This window comes from Besnoitia besnoiti, chromosome IV, assembly GCF_002563875.1.
Source record: "Besnoitia besnoiti strain Bb-Ger1 chromosome IV, whole genome shotgun sequence".
Lineage (NCBI taxonomy): Eukaryota > Apicomplexa > Conoidasida > Eucoccidiorida > Sarcocystidae > Besnoitia > Besnoitia besnoiti.
The window spans coordinates 2,201,281-2,217,708 of NC_042359.1; the positions used below are offsets into that span (position 1 = coordinate 2,201,281).

The 16,428-nt window shown below is 57.2% G+C and overlaps 3 protein-coding genes across 3 annotated transcripts; 2 read left to right on the forward strand and 1 right to left on the reverse strand.

Annotated features, from left to right (window-relative positions):
* Positions 1-794: 794 nt before the first annotated feature.
* BESB_054320 (uncharacterized protein) lies at positions 795-1,613 on the forward strand (the record flags this gene model as incomplete). Its single annotated transcript, XM_029363867.1, has 1 exon — positions 795-1,613. One exon carries the CDS (start codon positions 795-797, stop codon positions 1,611-1,613), a length of 819 nt encoding a protein of 272 aa, XP_029219790.1.
* Positions 1,614-4,403: 2,790 nt separating this feature from the next.
* On the forward strand, positions 4,404-9,059 carry BESB_054330 (phosphorylase family protein; the record flags this gene model as incomplete). The annotated part of the gene is made up of 8 exons (XM_029363868.1): positions 4,404-5,745; positions 6,125-6,265; positions 6,389-6,508; positions 6,945-7,073; positions 7,275-7,329; positions 7,721-7,776; positions 8,124-8,359; positions 8,985-9,059. 8 exons carry the CDS (start codon positions 4,404-4,406, stop codon positions 9,057-9,059), a joined length of 2,154 nt encoding a protein of 717 aa, XP_029219791.1.
* Positions 9,060-11,339: 2,280 nt separating this feature from the next.
* On the reverse strand, positions 11,340-16,201 carry BESB_054340 (uncharacterized protein; the record flags this gene model as incomplete). The annotated part of the gene is made up of 3 exons (XM_029363869.1): positions 11,340-11,717; positions 12,028-12,281; positions 12,457-16,201. 3 exons carry the CDS (start codon positions 16,199-16,201, stop codon positions 11,340-11,342), a joined length of 4,377 nt encoding a protein of 1,458 aa, XP_029219792.1.
* Between the last annotated feature and the right edge of the window lie 227 nt (positions 16,202-16,428).

A 16,428-nucleotide genomic window follows, 5' to 3' on the forward strand; every position in this document is an offset into this window, starting at 1 on the left:
CGCGGAGCGAATCAAGTGTGCTTCGGTTGTCCAGTTTACTCCCTCGGATCCCCGGCATTCTGTGTCCGTTCTGACGTTTGGACCGTAGGCTCTGGCCTCCAACCAAATTTCTGCTTGGCCACATCTCTTCTCACGAGAATATCTGTTGTATCTTTCCCGCGCCCGGCGTAGGTGACTGCATGCTGAAGTGTCAGCATTGTTCTGGTAGAAATGCTCGTCGCCTGGGACATTGCACGTGCATACCGGATAAGGAGGCCAGCCAGATTCTCTAGTGCATAGTGCTCACACTGATATGTCAGGCTCTCTTTTATGCAGAGCTTCCATAGAAACGAGTACCACTTCGGCGAACTTTCCGGGCACCCGCGAGGAGTGGGCCACGGACATCAAAGCTCCTCCTTGGCAGTTCCCTGGAGTCGTTGCATGCGCCGGCAACCGCTCGTGGCACCGTACGCACGTGCAGCGGATCGGTTCGAAGTGATAAAGTGTCTAGCTCCGGTCCCGCGGCGAGCGTCAGTATTTCCTTAGCAAGAAGCGTGAATAACCTGTTCAAATTCTCAGGCTCTACCTCTTGTGCTGGTTCGAAAGAACATCGCCGCCATGTGTTCAATTTAGTCTCACGTCCCCGTCAGCTGTTGCCGTCGTGCGCCCTGGTCATTTGGGAATCCTATTGCCCTTCTTCGGGTGTTCTACACACAGCGGAACTGTTTGCGCGAATGCGCGGACAGAAGGCGGCGTAGCGGTGCCAGTTTGGGTGCTGTATCATTTCCGTGCACGCTTTGCTGTCGTCCCTCGCGATGGAGCATGAGTACACAAATTCGCGGTCCGTATGGGCGGGAGAGAGCGAGTTCCCTTCAACAGCCGCCGCTTCCTCCGATGGAGATCTACAAGACTCAAAAGACTTCAGCTCGATTATTCAGGCACGCCATACCCCCGGCGTCGTCGACCCTCGTCCTGCCGGAGGAGAGCAAGTTGGTCACCGGGGTGTCCCTAAAACGAATGCACTGGCGGACGGTCGCCGGCAAAGGTACGAGCGCAAGCGAGGTGATACCGGTCTTTTTATTGCCGGCCTGATTGCTCTCACTCTTATGGGTGTGTATGGCGCCAAACGTTTGGTCCGCGACCGCTTCACGGCGACGGTCAGTGCAGAGCAAAGCGCGCATGAACTACAGGTGACGGCCGCTTCAGAAGCCCCTTCCCACCCCAAACCCGCGAGTCCCGACAAAGCAGTGCCTGCAAATCAGAGTGACAGTGGGATTGAAGTAACTAGGGAGCCTGTCAATGCAGCTATCGAAAAGGAAGCGTCAGTTCTGCGCGATTTTATGGACAGGATGCCGTGGATGAACTTCATCATTCTGCACTATCCTCTTATAATTGCCTTATATTCCCCTGTGGTGGCCCTTGTCGCATGCATGCTGACGTTTTATTTTCGAGAGGTGCCCGGAGCACTCGACCGAGCCTTCGGCAAGAAGCTAGTTAACAGTGTGGTCAGCACAGCGAGAGTCCTTCTCGGCAGTGCTGGGACGGCGCTCGAGTCCCTGGCAAATACTAGGAGCAAGAAGCCAAAGCGCAAAGAAGGGGGATCCGATAGGGAGAATCCCGGCAGAATCAGCTGAAAATCGGGATCAGTGAGATGCTGTGAATGTTGTTGAATAGGGGATGCACGCAAGCCATGCGCAGGTTGAATCTACCGCGTGTGCTGTGGCGCCGCGCGAGAACGAGCTTGGGCGTTCACCGTTCTGAAAGGCCGGACTCGCGATCGCAAACAGTTCCGCGTACACGACACTAGACTGTTGTACATGTTTACGACAAAAGTGATATGCGATATTGGTGCAGTTGTGTAGCAGCATCTACATCAAGGCGTAAGCATGAGCCCGCGGGTATCTTCATGCGGTGGAGGAACGGTTTCAATATGCCGCGAACGCAGTCGTTTATTTTGGTGCTCCCTGGAGAAAAACGGCGACGTACTCGTTGCAGGCTGTGGCGTTGTAGCGGCATGTGTAGCAGAATGTGTTGACTGGAAATACGTACCTCGCGATTCGACGTTTAGGGCGCGTAATTCCCCACAGCGACCGTCTTTTTTTTTCAGTCCGAACGGAACACCTGTGTTTCCGATTGAAAACTTTAGTGTTGTCGTAGGTCTACATGGGCGTCGCTGGCCGTCTGGCGGCTTCCCGAGAACCGAGGATTAGACATAGCCTTGCACGCTATGCTGTACACGCGGCTGAGTGCAGCGCGGCACCGTTTCAACTGCCTTCTGGGCTGGCAAGAAGCACGATATCCTAATTATCGTAGCACTGTTTGGTGTGCACGGCGGCACCGTATCTCCGACTGCTGATAACGACAAGCTGCCTGTAGCTCGACGTCATGGATGACCTGGCCGAAGAACTTGCCAGAAGTATTACGAACCTTCTCTGAACGAGGTTTCCTTTTCAACTGAGCATTCGCCAAAAAGAGCAAGGATGGTTTCGCACGTTGTCTCAGCAAGAACGGCTCACGGTTGTGGATGTGGAGGACAAGCCCGTATCTTTTGTATTCACCCGTCGACTACACTTCTCGGGTTTCCTTGCGCCGTTTTGTGGTCGGCAATGTCTCCACCTCCTCTCCCCTTTTAGTTGCCGATTTTCCAAAAATTCGTCTTCTCACCCCGTGTAGCACATGGTGTCTAAGCGATAAACGCTTCCTTAATATCTGGAACAATAGATTATGGTTAGGCCATTCACCCTGTAGTACAGTCACACGTTCAGGCGGAGCGCGGCCGCAACCTCAATAGTCGATTATATCCAGTCTCGATGCTTCACCAGCAAAGAAGATCCTCAGAATCGCATAAACTAATTACGGACTCCTTGTTGTCAGGGGCGGCCGTAAAAAGGCCACAACAACAATCTGGAATGAATTTGTACTGTGTAGTGGAGCTGCGCTTCAACGGTTTCAAGACAAAGGTTGGCGACCCTCTGTATGGTATAGTGTGTTCAGTGCAACATAGCATATCTGTGAGGCATACGCACACTTACATTACATTTTTCCGGCTAAGTACGGCCTGGGTGTTCTGACTGCGTGACCGGTCTTTCTGAAATGCTTCAGACAAAGACTGGGCGCGGGAGTATACTTTCCCCGTCTATCCCATCGCAACCTTGTCGGCAGGAAAAGAAATGCCGAACGATTTTTCGGTCTTTTCGGCACTGTAGAATCCCGACAGGGTGCCCAAAAACTAGTGTGGCTACACCACTCTCTGTGGTGTTGGCAATGTTGGACTTTGTGGAATACAGCATAATCAAGGAAAAAGCACGTGTCGGCTAGAGAATGTGGGCAGCATCCGATTCACACGCGCCACAATCACGGGCCGTTAACCTCCTCGAGCGTGGTTCCTGCACTATTTTGCGGTGTGTCACATTTTAATTTGGACCCCCACATTTATTGCCTTCTTCTTGAAAGGGGAAACACGAAGCCTTGATTTCGTATTGGCACTCTCGCTTTATTCTGTACCCTGAACGCCTGCACTCCTTCTGAGCCCCCCTTCCTATACATCGTCCGGTGTATGAATACGTGCTAGAATCTTTCGTCCCGCCTCGGGATCTTGTAGCTCAAGTGGACGGTAAATGCAAATTTGTTGGGGCCGGTAACAGTCGAAAGCGAGCGTTCTCACGAGCATCCCTTCTTAGCAGGACGCACGGGCAATCGCCATCCAATCCTATCTGCAAGTATCTGGGTTCACGAATTTATGTTTTCGCCGTTGTCCGTTGTGGTGGTGTCAGCACCCACGCTTGTCTCCTGTACACCTTTCATGGCAATAGAGGCATCTCGTAGTCCTCTGAGTCTGTAGGCCGCCGGCCGTTCCACGCCAGCCTTCTGACTGTTCGGTGGAAGATACGGTGCAGTCGAACGCTGTAGGGGGTAAACACTTTTGGTCTCCCTGCACAGGCAAATTCTCTTTTCTTTTCTTGTGAAATGCCTTGCGTCACAACTCCAGGGTGCTGGGTTCGTTCCACATGCCTCATGGAAGCTCGCTCCCTCGCTGCTGGATCCGGCCTCACTGAATGCTGTGCTGCCCTCAATCTTGCAAGTGTGCTTGGCTCTGCAGCCTCTCTTTGTCAGCAAAGCGGCAGAAACTTCGAACGGCAAGCAACGCCATTGGCTGCTCTCTCACCTGTGGAACCCCTGGAAACACTTCACAGAGAGCGCTTGCCCGCATTTCGCTGTGGGACGATTTTCAGTCATCTCGCGCTTGAAAGCGGCGCATGGAGGTGCAACAGAGAGAGCAGAGTTGCCTCGACCGTCGAGAAATTGGAGGTACTTCTCTCTTAATGAGGCTGTGACCAGGGATCGAGGTTCGGGAGATGCACGAAGAAAGGCTGCCGGTAGAACAGCGAGCAACAGCTAGTAGTAGAAGTGAAGAGTAGAGAAAAATGGAGTTGGATTCGCGTAGCAGTGGCAGCAGCAGTGCCAGGCGGCCAAGCAGTAGAGCGGCCCCGCCCTTCGCTCACGTGGGCAGTAGTGGAGACCAGCACGCGGTGCACAGTGTAGGAATTGTTTCCAGAGATAAAGGCTCTGCGTCACTTTCCCCGCTGTCGGCGTCCGCAGCTAGAGGGCCTGCTGCGGAGCATCACAGCTCGCTCTCTTTGGCGGATTCCCGTGTTTCCCCTGATGGAAGCATCAAGATAGACAAGAGGATAAGCTCGGGCGGCCAGAGCTACAGCAGGCACACGAGACCTGGCGCCGATGCCAGAGATGGTAGTTTCGTTCAAAGAAGGAGTTTTGGTGAACCATCTGCGACTCAGTCCTTCACTGACGGTGGAAGCAGCCTTGGAAGGCCAAGCCTCTTCAACTTAGACAACCACGAAGAAGTTTTGAGCGATGAAAAGAGAAGTGTGCTCGCAGAAGACCCCAGCTTTCTTGCGGGGGTTGACGTCCCTGTATTGGGTAGGCAAAACACGGGAAGAACCGCATCGTCCAGCCAGTCGAAGAATTCCTTATGCGGCACGGGCAGCGGCAGCATCTCTAGAAGATGCCGAGACGGCACAAACGACCTAAACCCCAACGTGTCGGAGAGCGCTGTAGGCATTCCTTTCCTGGGTGTTCATGTGGAGGACCACAGTCGAATGCCCCTGCCCAATGGAGGTACATCCCTTGGGGGACCCAGATCGCTCGATGAAACGTCATCGAGTTTAGGAAAAAGAAACATTTGCGGGAATGTCTCGGGTCGGTCGAGAGAGACGCAGACTCGGGCCCTTGAGAACAACGCAGATCTTCCTCCCTCGTTCCACGACAGCAAGGCCAATATTTTCAGTGGCAGTACCAGAAGTAACGTCGGCAGCGGAAGGTATAGTGCCAGCACCGGAAGGCTCGCTTTCGACGAGAAATTTGGAGAGCGAGAAAAAGATGAGCGCTTTTTCAGGGACTCGATGGTTTCTGCTGGATCGACTGACTTCATGGACGAGAAGGTCTCCAGGGTCAGCAGCGGCCCTGGAAAGATCACCAGGAGGGAGAGTTACGACACCAGTATCTCTGAGAGGGATCTGCAGTGGGATGCTTCTGGGGCAAAGCACTGGAACAGTAGCCGCGAAATAAAAGTGGACAAAGAGTCTCTAAGATCCGGGCTCGAGAGAAGAAGGAGCACTAAAGACGAGAGCCACCAGTTTGACGGCGAAGGATCTACTACGAATAGAGACAGAGGAATGTACCCAGATGAAGCAAAAGCAGTTCTACGTGATGCACTCCTCCTTCCCGATGGCCACGTCTATCACTTAGGTCAGCAGCAGTGCAGTCCTGCGCGGATATCTCTATGGATCGTTAAACGATGTGTGCTCGCAAGCGTGTGCGACTGTGTAAACCGGAAAAGACCATTGGCCCGTGTATTAATATTTTCGAGTACACGATGACTAATGCAGCTAATGCTTGGGTCCAGTCAATTGGCATGCATCGTAGACGTTCATGTGAAGATACGCTAATGAATTACATTATAACAACATTGTGGTACCGATATATCCGAAGGCAGCTGTCTAGATACGCAGTTTCACGTACCTCTGCAGATTGTTGATGACGTCGCGCGCTCTTCCGTGCCGACCTCAGCGGCGGCTTTGGGCATTTGCGGTTATTTTTCACCATCTGTGCACGCGATTTCTCGCAGGTGTGAGAAGGGGGGACGTTCACAATCGAATACTTACCGTCGGGCACGCCGCGCGCGCCGACCTCCTTGCCAACACCCTTCTTGAGGCGAAACGGAGTCGCCTCAGCCTCACGAGCTCTCGCTTCTTCAAAGTCCACTCAGGTACGCTTTCCGCACTTGAAGGACACTAGGTGCCTTCATTTTCAGGGCTGCCTCGTCTTTGGTCCACACCCTTGTGAGACTTCGAACCTCCACGCGATGACTGTCGGTTGTATGGTTCTCCAGGGTACTACAAAGGTGCCAAAGTTTCCATCATTGCCATCGGCATGGGCGCGCCTATGGTCGAGCTTCTGATGCGTGAAGTTTCGTACATCACCGACGGCCCTCTTGCCGTCGTTCGTCTCGGTAAGCGCCACGAGAATCCACAGCAAGCATGCACAGCATCTCCGCTGAGGCAGTGAGAGTGGCTAAAAGCCTGTCAGCGTGGCAGAACTGGCCATAGTGTCCATTTCCAAGGGCGCGGGTGGTGCGTGGCGCCTGCATCTCGCGCAACGTGAGGTTATCTCTTTTGCGGTAACGTGGCATGCGGAGACGTAAAGAAGACAACGGGGCCAGATCTCGTGGCCCCGGAGAAACAGTTCACGAAGAATTTTTGAATCGAGAAACTCTCGAGGATGTATGGACGTACTCTCAGTTAGCTCCGCGAGCGTATCCGCGCAAATTTACACGCATGAGGCGGCACCGAAATTGGTCCTAAACTACCGTGGGAGCTCCTTCATGTGTTTGCAACGCGGCTCATGCGCGCTCTCTCTGGGGCTGATTGCCGCCAACGGCACTACAGGAACTTGCTCTCTTCTCAATCCTCGACTGCGCCCGGGATGCCTCGTTGTCGCTACAAAGGGAATCATGGGCTGTTACAACGACTACACCTTCTTCGACGGGTCCATGGAAGACGGAGCCAGAGTTAAGGGTGAGTCGAAGCCGTTACTTTTACCACCGCGTGTCTGGCAAACTGGCGGTGAGCCGCCAGTCTGCCATGTACGTAGTATATGTACGTGTACCTACACGCTGCTGGGACACCGATACCTAAAGCCGTACTTCCCTGTGTACGCTGCCAAATGAAGATCGGTTCATTGCCACCTTTCCGCCGGCGGTTGGTTCAATTCCTCAGGGCTATCGCCATATGTCATCACTCGCCCATGCGCCCCTGACCCCGAGCTGTCAGCGTAAGTGCCGCACGGAATTAACGCACCGCACGGTCATAAGCGGAGGCGCAGTTTGGAGGAGCCGCGGACTCCACTGCGCGCTGCAACTCTATCGGTGAAAGCCGCCACAGAAATGCCTGCGCCGGCGACAAGTAGGACTACTTGAAAAAAAGGCTTGCACGTGTACATGCACGCCTGCGCATGTGCCCTGTCTCATCAATAAAACTTCTTGGGGATGCCGGCGTCCCGCATCCACTCGAAAAATCTGTAAATCGGCAGGCAATAGGAGCAAAGACCAGGATGCACAGAACGCTAGCTTTTCACATACAAGCTGGCACGCCGCCCTCGGCCGGGCGGGCCACGGATATCCCGCTAGGTCAGGTGTCCCTACCTCGTTGTGCTTTCTGAGCAGCCGCATTGTGGAAAACGTTTCCAAAGCGATCGACGACCCTGCGCTTCTTCACACGGGTGAGGCGTTGTACGGCCGTTTATGATCAAGAGTGCATACATGTGTGTGAGTACACTGTATGTACGTGTTGCTACGCGCTGCTGCGACACCGATACCCAAAGCCATACTTCCTTGTATGCACTGCCAAATGAAGATCGATTCACTGCCACCTCTCCTGACGGCTGGTTCAATTCTAAAACCCAAGTTGCTATATGTCGTCGAGAGCCTTGCAATTAGTGTGGTTGGCAAGCACACAACGGTTTCCCGAAACTATGCTTTTGTGCACACGCCATGACCCCCGGTTCAGTCTTCGTCTCACACGGCGCGAGATGCATACGCGGGCTGTCCGTTGTGCGTTTCGTTCCAGGCCTTCATGTCTCTGCGGAGAACTATTACGCCTGTCAAGGGCGCATTGACAATTTATTCAACGACAGGAACGAGAAACTGTTGGATCAGCTTCTTTCACACGGCGTAGACAGCATGGACATGGAGAGCCACCAGCTGCTTCATCTGGCAAACCGACGCTTCCAGCCTGTCAAGGCGGCTGCTGCGCATATCGGGATTGCAAACAGAATCAGCGACCAATTTGCTCATCCCATAACAGTACGTCCTCTATTCAAAAACAACTATTCCGTGCTCGGAAACGCTTCCCATAGAAAGGAGCGAACTCGAATACACCGACGCTTGACGTATGCGCTGCCACGCTTCGTCGACCGGGGCACGTCTTTTTCATTCTCTCGATATATGAAGACATTTCTAGTTGTCTGTCCCCGTGAGGACCGGTATATATTCGTATATATAGAGCTGGAACCGCGCAAGATACGAATGAACATACTGCCTGTGCTCGCAGACGAGTGAACGCACTGCCTGGTCGGAACTCGTGCGTCGTGGCACCCCGTATTGCCGATGACAACATAGGAGGACAAGACGCCAACACGCGCTGCCCTTCTTAGATGAACACGTAACTCGTCGGCTTCGAATGAGAATAGCTCTGACGCGGCATATAATGCTTTACAGTACTAGGCAAAGAACTTGCTATTCTGTTCTAATTTCCCTGGGGTCTCCAGTTCTGAGAGTTTCTAGATGGCCCATTCTGTAGAGCGGCAGGTCCTCCCAGGCGTTGTGGCATTCGCGTTTCCCTTGCTTCGCGGCGGGCGGGGCGCTGTGCGGTCGGTCATAAAATGCAGCTTATATCCTTATGTCTTCTTTGCAAACTCCTTGTGCGCAGCCTGAGGTTCTAAACAAGCAAGTCCTGCTCGCAGGGCGAGCGTGCCTAGATGCGCTCGTCTCCGTACCTCTTTAATCGGCTTTTCTGCGGAACTGTTACTCTTCTTGCGGCTCTCGCGAGTTCTCGGAAAAGCCAAAAGTGCCTCTACACACGCAATGAACGCGCAAGCATGAGTCGCGCTCACGTAGTGTTAGTTACTGGCATGTGTCATACCTGCTTTTCATGGGTGCGCTGACATGTACTTCGGTCAGTTATCGCAGTGCACGTGTACTTCTGAACACATCCATATGCATGAATAACTAACCCGATTGAATGCAGGTGCTCACTCATCCCAGACAGGGATGCATGGGCGAGTGTGTGGACTTCTGCCGTTCCATGGTCAGTGAATACCTCGGAAGGCCTAAGCTCTGCAAAAGAACATTTTCAAGTTGCTGCAAGGCGAACTGGACACCGGATTCCCGTTAAATTCGACCACACTGACATGAAGAGATGGACGCTGCGATGGCCGCCTACCTCCATGCACGTGGTGTGCTTGCTGTATTCTCACACAGCAACTGATCAAACGCTGTGAAACGCCACGCTCTGAGCTGTCGGCATTCAAAACACGGGTTCCGTGACCCCAACTACAAAGTATTCCGTGCTTTGCTATTTCTTTGAACCGTCGCCGTCTAAGAACCTTTTCCACACTGCCTACTGCCGTATTAGCTGCGGGATGGCGGTGTACACACCCCGAAAGCCGTGCTCGGCCACGAAACAATAAATCGATTATTGATTTTAGAATCTTCCTCCAAAAGCGGTACCAAAACATCAAACCTACACCCCGTCGCCCCCGCCCCACACCTCACCTACGCACGTGGCGTCGCACACGATTCTAGTATGGTGTCTGCAGCTAGAAAAGCGTTAGGCACGAGGCACCGCAACACTCTCGCGTCACGAGTTAGAAACAGCCACTAGGCGACGCCGTACGCAAGCCGTCTACTATGTAGTGGCCCCTAGCACGTGAGCACGCTTCTGTCTGAAGGACTTCAAAGTGAAACTACACGCATGCGGAAGCGACGGGTCGTCCTAAATGCGTTCTCATTGAGGAAAACGAAGGGCGACATCACGCCAGCGGGCAGTGCTCTTTCTTCGTACCTCTGTTCGACAGCAAACTAGGGATGTTCCTTTCCTCTGCTTCCTTCTTCCCCTCCCCTCTGCCTTCAAGCATATCGAGGCACAAGCACATAGATGCCAGGCGCTTATGAACATTTGCCTCACGTACAATCCACGCCTCCCCCTTGCAGCTCTGCCGCGGAGAACCCCAGCGTAGGCAAAACGTTGCAGCGGTAAACATGAAGGCTACAGCAGAGGGGCGCGCGCAGTCTATCAACGCCGCATGCGACAGAAACTGTTCACGCAGGCGAAACCTGGGGAGTGCGACAACGTGGCACCCGCTCATGCCCACATGCACATTAAGGAATGCAATACACTCCACATAGGCCAGCTTGACATCTGTCTTGCCATCATGAGACGGTGCGCATACATCAGTCCTAGCGTGTCGGGAGAAAACACGGCGGAAACCCTCTTCCGGCATCACTTGCAAACCCGCAACTCTATCACCCGAGTAGTTCGACTGCTGCCTCTACTGCAACTTTCGTGACTCTCGCGCTGTATCTCGCTTCATACACCTACGGCTCCGGTCATCTTCCTTACATATGTCGCCACAGTGTGTCCCTATTGTCGCGGAAGTCCCGATAGCTTTTCTTTTCTACTTCCAGACAAGGCTGGTGGCGGCCAGTATGTGCGAACGCATACCTACCGATCTTCTTGCAAGGAAGGCGCACCTCTAAAAACCAGATTGCCCCTCTTCCACGCGCGCCTTCCCGGCGAAACAGGTTACCCACGTATTCTTTAGACGCATGAGAAAGTAGCGCCATGCACATGCAGACACGTACAGTCTGGTGCTCGCCACTTCATTTTTGCTGTCGCGCGCTTCAAACTGCGGCTTGAAAGCTGCGCTCCACGACGGCGCACACACGGTGACCAGAGCACAGTGAATTTACTTCCCGGCGCCTGCATCTGTCCGATCGAATCTAGCCATATCGCTGGGCTGCTACATCCCTACGCAGCTGCGTGTCGAGGCTTTTACAAGCGAACATTAGCGTGAGGGTGGAGCGATTCTGCGCTTGCGCGATGCCTCAACCGCCCCGTTGTCGCTGCAGTTCGGTCCGCTTGATTCTTGGGCGTCGTTTTGGTCTTTCGACATGAACGACACGCAAGAACACGTCCGCCTTCACTGATATCTACGTATATTGGCGGCTGGGCCGGGGCTCTTGACTACCACCGAATCGCGTCCCCTGCTACGCTCTGTTTTGTTCACGCCACGCCTGCGTCTTCCGTCTCGCGTGCGGCAACTCTTCGTCGCTTTCGGGCGCCTCCGCTGCCGTTCTGATCTTTGGCGGCCGAGACAGTCTGCGGAGAGAGTGGAAGGCCCGGTACGGGGCCAGACGCAGAGAACGGACGCGAGACGCCACTGGAGCTGCTGCTCGAGTGCGCGTCGTCGAAGTCGGCTGGCGGGGGTGGCGAGCCCTTTGTCAGAAGCGCGTTAGGCAGCTGTCGCACACCGAGACGCTTCTTTATCCCGATTTGCGTGCGACGGTGCGGTGTATAGACATTCAGGAACGGCGCGACCGCCACCAAATTTCCTACCCAGCCCTCAAACGACCATACAAAGGCGTCTGCGAGACGCATCACCTGAAGCAACACGCATCGCCACAGAGACACACGGTAAAAGCCCACACAAAAAGCGCCCCCGTCCTGAGAAACAAACGCCTGGAAACCGCAGCAAAAAGAAAAACGAAACTGCAAAAAAACACGTAGTACGTGTACATATATTCACCCCTGTGACTTGGGGCGCCATTTATTCGTCCACGTGAAAGAGCGAGGCACCTGCCTCTGGGCTCGGGGCTGAGATGACAAAGAGAGCACCATATCCCCCCCGTCTTCATTATGGAGCGCACACACGTGCACACCTTTGCCTTTCGAGTTGCTTTTCGTCATTTACCTGTTGATCCAGCAGAAGTTCCGGCAAACGCAGCACCTGCAGCTCTGTCGCTGTGGGCCACGAAAGAGAGACACTTCCGGTCGTCAGAGCCCGATGAAGGACGTCGGCAGGGCACACGCGCCGGAAGAGGCGGAGTAGCCGGCGCTGAGAACTTCCCAGCACAGGCCCGCTTTGAAGTCCTGCCGCCCCGCCAGACGTCGCGGTGCCGACCACCACAGCTGCGCCCGCACCGCTCGCAGTTACCCCTCCTTTTCCTGTCGAAGTGCAAGACACGAGCACAGACGCACAACGACAAGACACATGCACGCCGAAAGAAAACATACCCCCCCCCCCGCACCCGTAGGCTCCCTGTTGTACGTCATTCTTTGCCCGGCGAGCGGGAACCCTTCATTTCTGTCACGCCTGTAACGTGGATTACCCGTGGATTACCTGTATCCGCGCCGGTGTCTCTGTCGCCAGAAGAGCCGCGGCCCCGGAGCCTGGACGTCAGCCCTTCGGGGAGGCCCCCGCCCCATCGGATCCCCGGAGTGGGGCCGTTGATGGCGCCTGCGGCTGCCGCGGCGAGTGCCGCGCCGACCGCGGCCGCGTCCTCGAGAGCCCTGTCTCCGTCGTCGCTCCGCGCTGGGCGATCCGCACGCCCCTCGGCCGGGTGGGCTAGGGCCGTGCGAGAAGGCGCCGGCCCCGCGTTGGGTGCCGCCGGCGCGGGGTAAAGCGAGGGCGGGGAGTGGAGCGGCGGAAAGGACATCCACTGGGCCGCAGGGTCGCCCTTCTTCTCCGAGATCTGCAGACCGCGCTGGAGGCCAGGAGACCCGCCACGCCCCCACCAGGCGTACCGCAGGAGCTGCGGGTCGCCTGGAAGCCGGGAGAGCAGCCACGACACGTGGCGATCGAACTCAACGCGGCGGTCGGAGTCATGGTCGCACTTGACACGTAGGTGGCCCTTGAGGAGAAGCAGGTGGAGAAGCGAGGCGCACTCGGGCTCCATCTGCTCTCTCAAATACCGGAGAAACTGCGCTCGGCGCACTAGCCGAGACATATGCAGAAGCGACAGGAGACACAAGGGACGGTACGGACGAGGCGGAGCCTCGAGCGCAACGCGCTTCGCCCCTGCAGAGGAGACTCGCACGGAGCCAGACGACGTGACGCTAACTTCCCGATGACGATCCCCGCCTGTCCTCTCTCCTGACGCCTCTTCGGTCGCCACAGTTGAACCGCCACAGCCGCTGGCATCTTCCGCCTCCACGTGCGGCGCCAGGGAGGGCCACGAAGAGAGGAAGAGCGACTGGGAATCCGCCGGATCGACCAGCGTCGCCCACGGCGCAGTTTCTTTGCACTCCTGGTTGGTCCTTTTCTGCCATTTTGGAGGCGGAGGCGAAGCCGACGAGGCCAGGGCCCTCTTAGACTCGTCCTTCTTTTTTCCTCGTCCACTCCGGCTTTCGTTCGCGCAAGCCTGTTTGGTCTCCTCCCTGGGAGACGCGCCGGGGGTGGCCGAGGCCTTGGCGTTCCCGGTGTCGGCGGAACCCGACGCACCTGACGCGGAAGGCGAGGCTGCGTCAGCTGCCTGGGCGGCATTGGCGGGAGCGTCGCAGGGGGCCAGAGGCAGAGGCGACGCAGACAATTTCTTCTTGGGGCTCCAGCGGAAATTGAAGATGCGGCGGAAGAAGAGCTTTTTTCGGTTGGCAAAAGGGAGATCACCAAGCCCGAGGAAAATGGCTTCACAGCTGTGTCCGACCTTCAGTCTCGAGAGAACCTGTAGGGCCATTTCCCACCGTCTCTTATCCGTCGTTTTTTCCGAGTGCCCTTCGCAACCTGCTCGCCTCTTGCGCCTGTCGCATCTCTCCCCCTCCAGGCACGCCGTCTCGTCCTCCTCTGTTGCTGTTTTCACGCCGTGGCCCTTTCCTCTGCGACCCTCTTGAGTCTGAAGAGCAGAGGACGCCGGGGCGACGACGGCCCGCCGCGGCCCCTCTTCGGCCTCTGCAAGGCCTTTCTGTCTCCTGCCTGTCGGCTGCACCGCCTCCATCACCTCGACGTCGCTCTCTCCCCTCTGGTCTGATTCGGCTGTCGCCTTCTCCGAATCGCCGGAGTTTGCGCTTGAGCTCCCGTCGCCTGCAGAAAGACACAGCTTTGTCAAGTGCCGGTACACCTGAAGGAGGTCTCGCCCGTCACGGGCCCCGTACATGCGCCGATAACGCGCCGAGAGACTCGTCGGTTGCCGTCTTCTGGGCGCGAGCGGGGCGGGGGGCGCTGGAGAAAAGAAGAGGCGGCAAGGTATCAAGGCGGGGGAAGTGCAGCTCATCGCCTCCCCCTGCACGTCCCTCCCGTCTCGCGCTGTTCCGTCGCCCGCGCTGCCGGTCGATGCGACGGCCGCCTCTCGCCTTGCCGCGCTTGGATCGCGTAACGCAGACTTGCCCCCGCTGCCCACAGGTTCACTGCTGCCGCCCTGCGAAGGCTGCGCGGCGGGGGGAGTGGCGGACGAAGCGGAGGCGGGCACGGCGCGCTGGTGCTGCGTCGCGGCGTGCCCCTCCTCGGTTCTCCGCCTTTTGCCTCTCGGGGCCTCGGCGCCTGCTTCTTTGCGTTTGAAGAGACCCTGTGGGTGGCCGTAAAGGAGACAGTTGAAAAGCAGGCGAATGTCGACCGCTGCAGCGCCCACGTGATCGGCCTCTGAGGCCGCGCCGCTTCTCTCGCCCTCTCCGCCTGCGGACACCGCCGCCTCTTCACCTTCCGCGCTTCGCGGCAGACTAGGCTCGCGCGCCGCACGCGCCCCGAAGGTCGTCGCGACCCAGCGCGCGAAGAAGGCCTGCCAGTTCTGTCTCTCGCGCGCCGCCAGCGAGGCCGAGGCTCCCCCCCACACGGGCGAGTCGCGAGCCAGACAGGGCGGCCGGGGCGCGCTGGCCGGCCACAGCGGGTGATGCCAGGGCGCGTCTGAAGCGTGAGGCGCGAGCGTGCAATCCAGCGAGTTGCCGCTCTCCTCTTGAAGAAAGAAAGGGAAAGAAGATGAGCCCGACGACGGCGAACGCTGCTGCGGTCGGCGGGAACTGGCGATGGACGACGCGGCTGGCGAGAGAGACACACGGGCGTCGCTGGAGACAGGCCCCACCGAAAACGGCTCCTGCTTCCCCCCCTCGACCTTCACTCGCTTTCCTCTCTCGCGCTTCTGGGCAGAAGCAGGCGACAGCGGAGACGCCCCGTCGCCGGCGCTTGTCTCTACGGTGGACTCCCTGGCTTCCTGCGGGAGACCCTGACTGCGCCTCTTCCGCCCCTGTCGTCTGCCTCCGACCGCGCTCCCCAGCGGGAGGGGAAGAAGGGAGACGCCTGAGAGCCCGCCCGCAGACCCGGTGGCCCCCGAAGCCAGAGAAGAGGCGAATGACGGCGCGCCCAGACGAGCCTTGCGGCCGCGGGTGCCTGCAGGCGCGGTTGGACGCGCGACCAAACCTGCGGAGGGAGAGAACGCGACTTGCTGACTTTGCGAGACAGCAGATACCTGCAGCCGCGTGCTGCGCCTCATGGTCACGCCAGGCCTCTCTTGGCACTTCACCGACGAGGTGGGAGACAGACCTGCTGCCGGCAGCGGGGGCTCCAGGAGACAAGAGGGCGAGGAGGCAGACCACAGAGAGGCGGGAGGCGACAAAGAGAGAGACGACGCCAAGGAAACCGACTGAGAGGAGACAGTTGAGGAGTCTGAAGAAGAGACAGTCACGGACGAGACAGAAGTCGAGGAAGAAACTGAGAGCGACGAAGAACTCTCGGAGGACGACGGCGGCTGCCTGTCAGAGGGCAACTCGCCAGAAAAGAGGAAGGGTTCGTTGGGCGATTCAGGGGTCGCGGCCGCCAGCTCGTCCGACCCCAAACTCTCCTTCCCGTTCTGTCCGCGTTCGCACCTGTCTCCTGGCCTGTCGCGGTCTGTCTGCGCCGGGACTTCCGCGACCGCCGGACTGGCGACGGCCTTCGCCACAGCCTCGCTCGGCTCTGCAATTGACGGCTCGCACACGCGCGCGGTGCGCAGCCCCCCTCGCCATCTGCCCGCCTGAGAGGGAGATGGAGGCGAGACTCGGTCTCCGACCTGGCTCGGGCCGCTCGGCTTCTGGCCCCTGGGCTCTGCCTCGTGGCTGCCGGCGGAGGACAGCCGCGGGCGCGACTCTACGCCCTGGCTTGGAGCCTTCGCCGAAATCTCCATTGCGCGCGTTTCGCGGCTACTCAAGACGTGGTAACCCTGTCTCCTTCTCGGCTTTTAGTGCTCTGCAGCTTAGATCTAGAAAGACGGGGGACTGGACTGCAGGGGACGAAAACGGGGCAGCAGCGTGCAGCCCTGTCCGCTGCTGAGGCGACGGAGAGATTAGCGAGAGAAGAGGACAACTCCTGGTAGCGCACACAGAGGAGGTCAAGAAAGGCCACCAAGAGACG